Source organism: Haemaphysalis longicornis, unplaced genomic scaffold (assembly GCF_048455015.1).
Source record: "Haemaphysalis longicornis isolate Haplotype H1 unplaced genomic scaffold, Haemaphysalis longicornis Haplotype H1 scaffold_12, whole genome shotgun sequence".
NCBI lineage: Eukaryota > Metazoa > Arthropoda > Arachnida > Ixodida > Ixodidae > Haemaphysalis > Haemaphysalis longicornis.
In genome coordinates this window covers 29,734,455-29,746,560 of record NW_027526225.1, presented here as the reverse complement: position 1 = coordinate 29,746,560, position 12,106 = coordinate 29,734,455, and the positions used below count along the sequence as shown (strand labels likewise).

At 46.7% G+C, this 12,106-nt stretch overlaps 1 protein-coding gene and 1 long non-coding RNA gene across 4 annotated transcripts in view; one reads left to right on the top strand and one right to left on the bottom strand.

Annotated features, from left to right (window-relative positions):
- LOC144162536 (epoxide hydrolase 4-like) overlaps positions 1-1,694 on the top strand; it is a 61,035-nt gene extending 59,341 nt beyond the window's left edge. For both annotated transcript variants that reach the window (XM_077693114.1, XM_077693115.1), the window contains one exon: positions 1,154-1,694. In XM_077693114.1, the coding sequence (XP_077549240.1) occupies positions 1,154-1,557 (404 nt within the window). In that variant the 3' untranslated portion in view covers positions 1,558-1,694. The remainder of the gene's footprint in view (positions 1-1,153) is intronic.
- A 5,123-nt stretch (positions 1,695-6,817) lies between these two features.
- Positions 6,818-12,106, bottom strand: part of LOC144162538 (uncharacterized) — a 52,030-nt gene continuing 46,741 nt past the window's right edge. Inside the window, exons 6-7 of one of the 2 annotated variants that reach the window (XR_013320706.1) lie at positions 10,545-10,597; positions 6,818-7,405 (exon numbers count right to left, since the gene is read on the bottom strand). This is a non-coding gene — a long non-coding RNA (uncharacterized LOC144162538). The remainder of the gene's footprint in view (positions 7,406-10,544; positions 10,598-12,106) is intronic. The other variant, XR_013320705.1, reaches the window with a different exon arrangement.

The window sequence follows — 12,106 nt, the reverse complement described above, 5'->3', positions numbered from 1 at the left end:
CTCAACTGGAAGCCGCAGCTTTCCAGAGTGTTCAAACAGCCTCACCACGTATGATACGGATCTTAGTAGCCCCGTGCTTCTCTGCTAAGAGAAAACAATAATCGTAAAATGTTTCTTAAGTGCTCCATAATGCGAAGGTATGCTTAATCGGCAAATAAAGGCGATGGCTTTGTCTGTCGCCTTTGTTTGAACAGCGGCCAGATCAAAAAAATTAAAGCCGTTCCACTCAATGTGAAAGCTGTCGGAAGTGCAGAGCGGCGATTCGCCACAGCGGGCTGTAGCACCGTTTTCGGTTCACTGTTAACACCAAATGCAATTCCAATTTCCCGCCTTCGCAGTGCTCGCGCGCCTCCTACCTGAAACTGCGCCAGCGGGAGTTCTGTTCTTTGTGCTTTTCTCCCCGCACGTGCCGGCGTTGCACTGCCACATTTTGCATTTACTATTGTAAAAAAGAACCCAACGGGCGTCTTTAACTCAAGGAACGCGGGCGCTGCAGGTTAATTACGTATATTTTTCCTCAAATGTACCTATAGTTTTCTTCGCGCTAAACAACGGGAAGATGTATGACAAGCGCCAGCGTTTCACGAGTTTCGAACGCTTAGGACTATACAAACCGCTCGGCTTTCGAAGCCTCTGGGGCACGCCGCAAACAACAGCGTCACCCCGGGACGCCGCCTTGGTACTCTATATATTTGGGTCTAGCGAGAGAGCTAGGACGACAAGGCGAGCACCTAAAGTGCTCTGCACTTAAAACTGGCATGACGACCATGCCGCGCAATTTCGCTCGCTCCGTTTTGTTTTCATTACAGTGGATGCTGCCCACACTCGGAGGGTACGTCCACACTTTCGAGACGCAGTCGTCGCGTGACGGTTGCGGCGTCGCAAACCGAAGAGCCGGCCCTCGCTTTTGTTGCTTTGCGACATCGCAGCCGAACTCTCTTGCACCGATCGTCCTCGACGCACGGTGCCCTGGCAAACCAATCAGCCAATTACGTACGGCTGCAAAGTAGGATGACTTAAGCCCTTAACAGGAAACGAAACGTTTGTTTGCTTTCGGCATCGCAAATGGCGGCCAACGAAGTCTGCTTGCTTCATTACCTTCTCATGCAGTCTCCTGTGGAACAACCTTGTTGATCTTATTTTCTTCTTCCAGGTGCTTTGACAGCGGCCCTCAACCACTTTCGCGCTTTCAACAACGACAGCGACCACGCCCTGAGGTTCAAACGTCGGAAGATCACCACTCCAACGCTCATACTGTGGGGCGAAGAGGATCTGTTCCTCACAACTCGGGTCGCTCGCTACACCCGAAGGTGGCTCACAAATTCAGCCGCGGTGTACTACCCCAGAGCCGGCCACTGGCTTCTGAGGGAATGTCCAGTGCAGGTCAACGCCCGCATACGTGACTTCGCAAAAAACAGCGGGTTTACTTTCACGCCACAGCAACAAACTGATAATACTAAGTGCAGTGAATTTGAGACGGCTTCGAGTGGGGAAATAGTATTCAAGGGTCTTCCTGGGGTACCCCCAAACACAAGTGCAGTACCGTTCGGCGAATAATGACGTTCTACTCTTGTTCACCTGGATTGCAGTGAATTTGAGGCCGTTTGAGGCAACCCATTCAAGGGCCTTCTTGGTGCCGCAAAACGCTACTGTAGTAGATTTCAACGAATTAATAACGTTCTAATTTTTCTCGATCTTTTTGTTTTCATCACGGAAGTAGACGCTTCCCACATGGAATCAGAAAAAAAAGCACACTGCGGCGAAGCCCCCAAATTGTAATTAATAGACCCTTCGACAGTACGCGCAGGCAGCGGAAAAGAATACAGCGAGAAAAAAAAACGCTCTTCGTTTTTAAACCTCCTGGAGGATTTTCAAGCGACAGCTCTACTACTCCAGGTACTAGCTAACCAATAAAACGGTTCGTACAGTCGATCGGACCTCGCGACGTTCAATTTCCAAGTCACCATAGTCCGGTGACGTCCTATTACACCTATCACCGACTGGCAGTTAGCTTTGAACATTGCAACTACCTTCTTGATCTACTCTTAAAACAAGCTGGCTGTTCGGTCTCGGCGGCATAAAGGGTGTCGCATAAGGAGATAACGAGCAGATCGAGCATGCCTTCTTTGAGCATTATCAGTTGCTTTTTGCTTAACGCTCGGCTGATCCTGAAAGCTTCAAAAAAGGATTTTTTGCCAACATACCGAGTCTTAACGATGAAACCAATGAGTTGCTATAACTCCAAAAAAAGGTTAAAGAAGTGATTGATAATTTAAACCCAGGCAAGTCGCCATTGCCCTGATAGTTTAGGTATGCGTTCTATAAAGTATTTAATAGTGAAATAGCGCTGTAGTTAGCTGCCGTTTTCAATGAAGTTTTTTATTTGAACTTGCTCCCATAGTCTTGCGTATCTGCTCATATGGTTTTAATCGCCAACACACACGATGTAGAAAAATTGAAACAAAGTACGTCGTATATGCCTATTTCACTCACAAATGTAGCCTTAAGGTATTCACGAAAAAAAATTACTCACCAATGTAGGCTTAAGGTATTCACGAAAATTCTTGGAAGAAGGCTACAGGGAGTTATACATCAAATAGTAGGCCCTCATCAAGCTTGTGGCACAAGTGGAAGGTTTATATGCACCAACATCAACAAGGCTAGGTCACTTATCGCTCAAGTAAGCATCGACGCGCTTCTTATAGAACTCGAAAAGGCATTTCACTGTTGTCACACCAGTCGTTAATGTGGATGCTGGAGTATATTAGTATAGGGGCAGCTCTGGCGTACCGAAATTGCTATACGTGGTTAGTTGTGAACAAGACGGGAGTGCCTATTGGCGTGCAAAGCTCTGTGCGCCAGGGCTGCCCCTTTAGCACGTATTTGCTCGGCATTTCCATTGAATATTAGTGCTTACGTATCTTGGCAGACAGTGACATTCGTGTATTCTGTTTGCATGAGTCTGAGGTAAAACGTTTGGCTTGTGCATACGATATCAGTGTGTTCTGTGAGAACATCAAGTACTACACATAACGAAGCCTTTCAGTCAAATTACTGGGAATTTAATGAATTGTAAAAGGTTCCCGGGGCTTTGGAATGGCGAATGGCAATTAACCCTTGACACATTTGGCAACGTAAGCTGCGTAATTACCCCTGTAAAGTATAATGGAGCTCCCCTGCGCTTTTACAGGAACAGTTAACCTTATTGGCATCAGCAAACACAGTGGACTCGCGCAAAGTCGGACAAATGGAAGTGGGGTTATGTGTCCCCATTTGCTGCTGCAGCAATGCGCAACACGTTTTAGTGCGAAGCTGTATACCTCTAACCAGCCAAGGAAATTTCTGTGCTAGCGTCAGCAGAAAACTCTCAGGGTTACTACTGGCTACACAAACACCCCAGGCGACTACTGGATACTGGCTACATCCAGGCTACACAAACTACTGACACCACCACGTATCGAACCTGGGATCGAATGGAGAAAGGGCGTGAGAGCCTGTCCGCTTGCCGACTAAGCTACGCCCACACGTGGAGACGGAAAGACAGACGGTCGTTTGTAGTCAGCGTCTGAGGAGGCGGATGGCCCTTTTTGGAGGCGACACATGAAACAAGAGTGGGGGGAAGCAGTGAGAGAGATGGCGCCGTAGTCGCGCGTGCCGCCGCCCTGATAACCCTTCGAAAGACGCTCCTCTCCGTTTTCTTTCTCAGCTGCATCCGGAAGGCCGCCCCGGCGAATCCCATGTAATGGCTGGCAGAGTATCTGGTTTCACTCTTTGTAGAGCCACGAGTGTGAATTCAAATGACGCCGCATGGGTAATGGTTGTGGGTGTAGTTTACAGCTTCGCAGTACAACCGCCTTCACAGCGTGGATTGTAACCAATTTTTTTGCAAACTATGCTACGTCACTTTGTGTGGCACTGTTCACGCACAAAAAGATGCGTCCATTGTTTGCTGTTTTCTGTGAGCATAAAACTGGAAGAGGTTTAGCTGCGCCAACCTGTTCAGGCGTGTAAAGTATGGGGTACTAGGACTGGCTCATTTATTTGTGCGGCAGCTGGTTAACAGATTTATTTTTTAAGGAATGTAAGCGACCTGACTGGGGATTTCAACACTCACCATCCCTCGTGGGGCAGTTTAAAACCACAGTCAAAGGGCGGCACATCCTTGACACTGCTCAAAGTCGTGGCCTGTGCGTCATCAACACTGGAGAGCCAACTTTCTTCTGGGGCAAAGTTTCAAGCGGCCTTGACGTCACGGTCGTCTCGTCGCAACTTTTTGCTAGGACGAGGTGTACAGCACATATTGCAGGGCATAGCAGTGACCACGTGCCGACCAACATTTCAGTGGATGGCCTTACGGGTATCCGCTTACAGCGTGTAATTCGCTGCTCAAACTGGGAAGGATTCACAACTGTGATAGATGCGTGTGCGGATTCAGTGGGCTCATATGACTCCGTCGGGGAAACAATGTCGAGAGCTCGTAAGTTTACCACCAAGGTGCTGAGGTTGCCACATAAATACAGCACTGCTGACTCAGAGTTCGAGAGGCTTCGAGCAGTGCGTCGACGAGCGGAATGACGAGCCCGTCGGACGCTACCGCCTGAGGATATCCGAGGTTCCAGGCGTTCTCGGAGAGCAGTCCGGAGGCATATGGCCAAGCTTGCCAAGCGCGAAAGGGAGTCCTTCTGCTCGAAGCTGGACCCGAGGAAGCCGCTTTCCATAATATGCATGGCGCCTGGTTCGAAGCCTGCAGGCCCTGCCAACTCAACTGCACCCATTTAACTCCATTTCACTCAGCACAAACACGACTGACCTACACATTGCGAACGCCTTCTGCAGGAAAATTACCATGGCACCGACACCTGTGCCGCCAAGTGAAGGTTCTCCAGAGATGTCGTCTCCAATGGACGTGCCATTCTCAATGACAGAAATGTTGGCTGCACTGGCCTCCACCAAAAAATTTACGTGCCCAGGTCCGGACGGAGTCACTTATACAACCCTGTCCCGTTTAGGCGAAAAGGGGGAAAGTGCCTCCTAAACGTTTTTAATCGCTCGTGGGAAACTGGCCGTCTAGAGCCAAAACGGAACGCGCTCGCATTGCGCCAATTCTCAAGCAAGGGAAAATTCCAACTGCCATCAATCCGACCGTCCCATAGCCCTCCTGAGCTGCGTGATGGAGAAGATTGTGCTTTATCGCTTGGACTGGGATCTGACAGTCAGAAATGTATACCCAACACAGATGTCTAGTTTCCGGAAGGGTCGTAGCAGCATTGATAATGCCATCGCACTTGCAACCAGCATCAAGAAAAGTATAGGCGCAACATCATTACTGCCGTGTTCCTGGACATAAAATCAGCCTATGACTGCGTAGCGCAAGAAGCTATTCGCTCGGCTATGAAATCTTCAGGAGGCCGGATGTAAGCATGGTTATCAGACTACCTTTCCGACAGATACGTCTACATGTCAACAGACAGCGGTGACTAAGCACTATACCTAGTGGCCCGAAGTGTTCCTCAGGGCAGGGTGATAAGCCCCACGCTGTTCAACTTCTCCATTACAGGCCTGGAGAAATGCTTGCCGCGGTCGGTCGAAATCTCCCTGTACGCGGCAGATATCTGCATATGGAGCTCTGGCCGTAACCGGTGTCGGCTGAGACTGCAGCGAGAAATCGACTCAATTGCAGTGTTCTTGGCAGCACGAGGATTGGAAATCTCGGAAAGCAAATGTGCTGCGTCGGCTTTTACGGAGCGGGAACTCACGCACTACGGGCTCACTGTTGGAGGCAATGTCATCCCATACGTTCCAAACCATAGGTTTCTGGGGGTGACAATCGGCAGGTCGCTAACCTGGTCACCTCTTGTCCGCCATCTCAAGGAGAAGCTCTCATCAATCGCCCGCATAATTCGCATGCTTTCCACTAACTCCGGCAGCTGCTCTGTTAATTCTCTCCTTCGGCTCTACGAAGCGCTCTGCGTGGCCTTCGTACGCTACAGCATCCCTGTATCGGTCCCTCTTTCTAAAGGAACGCTCAAGGCTTACAGCCCATGCAAGCACAGATCTTGAGGACCTGCATTGGTGTCCCGAAAACTACCTAGACTGTGGGAACACTGACGGTGTGCCGACGCCTGTCACCCGTGGATCTCGGCACGCAGGAGCTTCTTCACGTGCGACTGCGGATTGTGGCGCGCAAGGCAATGTCATCACCCTTTAGCGCCATGTTCGGTCCCTGAAGCGTGTGACTTCCTGCCGCAGCATTACCAGCCGCCAGCTCTTTCTTCCTTTGCATCTGCCCAGGATGCTCCTAGCCTCCTACCCATGAAAAAATAGTTACCACAGTACCCGGAATTTCACGCAAGGAGCATATTCCGCCTGCCGCTCTACGGTTTTTAAAGACGACAGTCTTTCTTGGGCTACTTAAACCCAGAAATTTTGGTCTGTCTGTATGTCTGTCTGTCTGTGACTTTTTTTTTCTTTATTGCCTGCTTTGGCACATATAGAACACAGACATTCATTCACAGACAGCCGCCAACCTGACTTTGGTTGACGTCATGTGTTTAAAAGTCCCTTAGGTGTACCAACGATTCCATGTCTGCAAGACATTCGGGCAAATTCGACACATATTTTTGATTTTCCACGAATTCACTCATTGCCTCTCTAAAATACTGTCTCGCGCTTCGCGCATCGATGTCAGAGTACCTTGCGGCCATTCTTGCTTTCCAAATAGAGCTCAATCCAACAAGCATGATCAGGTCGTAAGGCATACCATCCTCGCTTTCAACAGGCAAGAGGGAGCAGCTGAGGAGCAGGAGAATAACGTGAATGGACGAAGTGAAGGGGGGCGAGAGCCTTCACGTCTGCTGTGCTTTCCCGACAACCAGATGTGCGGCTAGATGCTCAGAGTTTCATAGTGTACACCGGTTACAGCGTCCGAACTATAAGCACTACCGCACCATCAACAAAACATGCGCAGATCCGACCACATTGCAAACTGCTTTTGAATCATTGTTTATCATTACAAAGGCTTCTTGAAAACAGAAGCGTGGTATTTATTTTGTCCTTTTTTTCACTATCAGCCATTGCTGAAGGGTCTTACAAGCTGCTGTACGGCCTTACAAACCGTATGTGCGGCTTTAACTTCCTTCGAGTTTCTGTTTTGAAGGAGCGTGGCTGGGTTTCTTAGCGTCTATGACAGGATGCAGCGGGACATTGTGATAACAACACAAGTAGTAGTAGTAGAAAACGTTTATTATAGCAAAAGGAAAAGGGAAGAGGGTAGTGGTGAAGCGTCGCTAGTCCACGATACCTCTTGACCGGGCCGACTCGATGGCCCGAGAAACCAAGGCCTTCTGGTGGTCTGGGCCTTGGCTGGTCAGCTCAGTCTCCCACTGCTCCAGAGTTGGGAAGGGGGCTGGGTTAGGAGAGTGGGGACAGGAGTATAAGAACGCGAGAGGGATTTTTTTTTCACGCCACCTTGTGTTAACTACCGTATTTTCGAGCATATAACCCGCACCAAAAATGCGAAAATTTTTGTGCCAAAGTAGGGGTGCGAATACGCGGGGTTTTTCTTTTAGTGCAGCTTCACGGCAATGTGCGCTTTGCCATGAAGCTGCTACGCAGTAACACTGACTAAGCCTTCCATAACAGCGATTGCCCAAAACATACAAGGTCAAGGAAGAAAGAACAAGGACGAGCGCACTCTAACGGAATTTTGTTAGTGAATTGTGACTTTCGCCTTGCATTCAGTGTATTCTACTTGCTAAATATACACTTTTACCGTCTACATAGTAAGTAATGTGTTTCTTGAGCAGTAGCTTTGGCACAGCCTTTCCTGTATCAAATGTGAAGGCAGTACGCGAAGATTTTTTTTTTCTTATCCGGCCGGGTGAAAGAAGGGGTGCGGATTATATGCAGGGGTGGGTTATACGCGCGAAAATACGGTATGCCGAAGGCAAGCCCGGCTCGCTATCTCTAAATGCTTGAAAAGTGAAAGGCCAGCTGCTTAGCTGCACAACATTTTAATAGAAACACTTTACCGCGTGCGAAAGGGGAAGTGCAGGAGAAGGAGCAGCTCGCTTTCTTCTGAGGTGCGTCACGCAAGCAGACTTGTGGTTATCACGCGTGTGCAAATGGAACACACGAACAAAAGGGTGCCTTTTTTTTCTACAGTCGAACACGCATATCAAACTTCAAGGGGATCGCGAAATAGTTTGATATACCAACAATTCAAAATATAAAATATGACCATCAGAAGCTTATCTTTAAAACCCGCCCATCAATGAGAGCTTTTCAATGTCGTGACAAGCGGTATCTTACCGATTTGTTCCTCACAGCACGGAAAATTTGAACCACAGCGCAACGACCACCGCACTTCATTAAACATGGAAGAAGTCCGAGATTCGCTTACTTCCTCTTCTACGGCATAAAGTACACCAGTCTGTCTTCAAGCTTACAAACATCGTTCAAACGAGAAAATCCACTGTTGTACACTGTGCCGCAACAGTGGTGAATCTGAACACTGACACAAGCCCGGCTGCAGTCGGCAATTTGGAATGTTGTCAGGGCCGCTAGAAGGGTTCGCTTCTTTGGCATCGGTGACGTCCGCCACAGCCTGCACATCGTCGTCAGACTTGTGTTCCGTGGTGTCATTCTGAATGGCGCGTGGGATTGCTGGCAGCTCTCTAAAATCACTTTCGAGGCACCCACCGCCGTCGTTTTCGGTATCAGAACACCTCTCCTCGGGAGCAGCGCAGTCAAAAAAGACCATAGGGTCCAATAAGGCACAACAATGGGTCCCATTTGGACTCAATTGAAACTTACCCTAAATCCTGTTGGACACCTTTAATGGTGTCCAACCGGCCACACCACACAGACACAATAAGAGTAACGGGTGCTTGCGTGGGTCCCATTGGACCTCATTGGCTATACAGTCATTCTTATCATGTCCAATAAGCCACAGTTGGGGGACACCATTGGGGTCCAGTGAAGTTCACCTTGAACCAATTGGACCTTATTGAGTGTCTTCAGTAGGCCATTAGAGGACCAATTTATGCACAACCAATGTCAGTAAGCGCCATTTATGGTATTGTACTTTTGAATAATATTTGGTTTTGCTAAAAACACAACAGTGGTCACCCCATTACCACATGCAGGCTTACGTGAACATATATACCCTTATGCGGACACGTGTGTATACGGCGATTTATATTCAGCTACCAGTAAGCTTTAAAATAATACAATAGCTGTACAAAACTTCAATTTTTGAAAGTATCCCAAGAGAAAATATTTGAACTGGTTTTAGCTGCTTTCTGCTGGTCCCAGCTGGTCCGCTGCTGGTTTCTGCCGGTCCCAGCTGGGCCGCTGCTGGTCCCAGCTAGGGTGCTGCTGGCCCCAGCTAGGTCACTGTTGGTTCCAACAGGGCTTCAGTTGGGACCAGCAAGGCTCCAGTTAGTCCCAACTGGGCTGCTATTGGGACCAGCTGGGCTTTATGTTGGGACCAACAAGGCTGCAGTTGGGACCATAAAGGCTGCTTTTGGGGCCAACAATTGCTCCCAGAACTTCTTGGTACCCAGATGACCTACTGGAACCAGCAAATCGTTAGCCGAAGGTCGTCTAGTTAGGACGTCTAGACCTCAACTTTCTGCTCCTAAAAGGAATAAATATAAGCCTGGTCCCGAAATAATTGGAGCGGTGCAGTGTATGTGCCCACATCGTTTCTTGAGTCCTGGTTTTATAGCTATATCTAGGCATAATATACTCGCCGAATATTCTATTCTGACCCAAGAGAAAGAGTAAGAAAAACGGACCCCTTAGTAGCCCACCAACACTGCAAAAATCGGCCATGCCCTAATTTATAATTAGAGATAACCAGCCATTTTTGGAGGAACACTTGACGAACCAGTGTTAGCAGTAAAACTGTAATCTTTATATTTTCCAGTACTATGAACCCTGGTGAACGCAATAATCGAAGCAGTTTTCCGATGCATCGCTTAGAACTAATTTTACACCCCATTAAACTCCGGTGCCTGAAATGGGCACTCAAAACGGTTCCTCGCCACTGGTGCCACCAAAGTTTAATGAGCTGCAAAATTAGTTCCAAGCGATGCATAAAAAAACTGCTTCGGTTCTTGCGTTCACTAGTGTTCATAGTAGTGGAAAATATAAAGATTACAGTTTTACAGCAAACACTGTTTTCTCTATTGTTCCTACAAAAATTGCTCGTTATATCCAATTATCGTGGGGACTAATTGACCAGCTGGAAAAAGAACAGAATATTTGAAATCAGTGGGAAAAAAAGCACCAAGACTGACACGTTTCACAAAGCTTACTTGAAAATCAAAAGAAGTTGTCTTAAGACCAGTGTCCCCACTTAAGCGGTATACATATGCATCGAGTTCTATGCGAGGCAAACTGGTGCTCAAAATAACCCGCGTTATATCCGGGCCTGCACTATATAAGCAGTTACGTTATAAAAGGGCTACACTGTGCCAGAGGGAAATATGGTGCCAGTGTCTAATTGAGAAGCACTCCAGCGAGCATGCGTGATGTACCGGGTATGAACGTTTCACCTGTCCTCGCTGTGGCTCACGAAAGTTGCTCGAGGCTGCAAAAAAAAGTAGAAATATTATTCCAACTCATTGTTTACCATTGTTTAAAAAGATTGCAGCTCCAAACGGTGTATTTATTTTGTCTGTTAATTTATTTATTACACCTCAAAGGCCAAGTTAGGGTAAGGCCTACACTTCCAGTTTGAGGTGCATTTTTCTCGGCATCTAATAAAAGTATGTACATAATATATATAGTATCATTTTCTTTCACATTTTGTGCTCTTTTAACTGTAGTAGAATTGAGAACATCAAAAAAACTTGTTTTTTAATATTTTTTTGCACGTTAGTACGTAAATTTTGGCATTATTTTACTATTAAAAGTTGTGTAACAAAAAAACGGTTGAGTGTCTATTTTCAATTTAAGTACAGTAGGTGTGACAAGTTATGCAGATGACAGGGAAAAAAACTCAGCTTGTTGTCCTGGAAGATATAGGAAATAATGGTACCTATGTAATAAATAAAACATTGTTTTGAGATAATTGCATTTATTTATTTCTTTCTTTATTTTACCCTCAGGGCATACAAGCATTGCAGAGGGGAGGGACTCACATAAAAGCAAAAAAAAAATGTCAAAAGCACGCGACAAGTGTTTAACGATTGTACACACAAAAATATACACTATTGTTAAAAAAAGAACCTGGTAAAGCAAATGCAATAAACGCAGCCATAAACGCAATCACCCTCGGAGCAAAAGAAAAGCAAATGGTCGGCGCGCATCATTCGCCGTAAAAGAACACAGTAATGGCGGATCCACACAAGCATACAATACAGTAAAAAAGAAACGACAAACAACGAAAAACGAAAAAGCACTCCTTATTAGACAGTATTACACGCAAAAAAACTTACAGCAAATATGAATTGGACAATGCTTCCCGGAAATGGTCAGGGTTAGTAATGCAAGCTAATGAAGCAGGCAGGTGGTTCCACTCACGGCATGTTTTCGGCAAAAAAGAATGAGAGTAAGTGACAGTGTTTTGGTGCGGGATATTAACTTTGTGACGATGGTCAAGACGTTCAGATATGAAATGTGCGGGTCGTATTTAGCGTGATTTGAGTACATGGTTATTATGATACACTTTTTGAAATAGGCACAGACAGGACAGTTTTCTACGTGTAGCGAGAGGAGTTAGGTTCAGACTGGATTTCATAGAAGTTATACTGGCCGTACGATGATAGTTAGAAAGTATGAATCTCACAGAATGGTTTTGTGCAGCTTCAAGTTGGTTAGTTTGATTAGTATATCCAGGATCGCAAGTTGATGAAGCATACTCTAGTATGGGGCGCACGTAAGTAACATATAACTGTTTTTTGAGAGAAGAAGGTGCTAAGGAAAAATTTCGCTTTATGTAACCAAGCATGCGGTTAGCCTCAGATGTTATAAAATTAGTATGTCGACACCAGGAGAGGTTGTTAGTTATGTGCACACCAAGGTATTTATATTCGACTATGGACTCTAATGGGGTACTGTTGAGAAAATATCAAGGACAAATTAGTTGATTACGGGA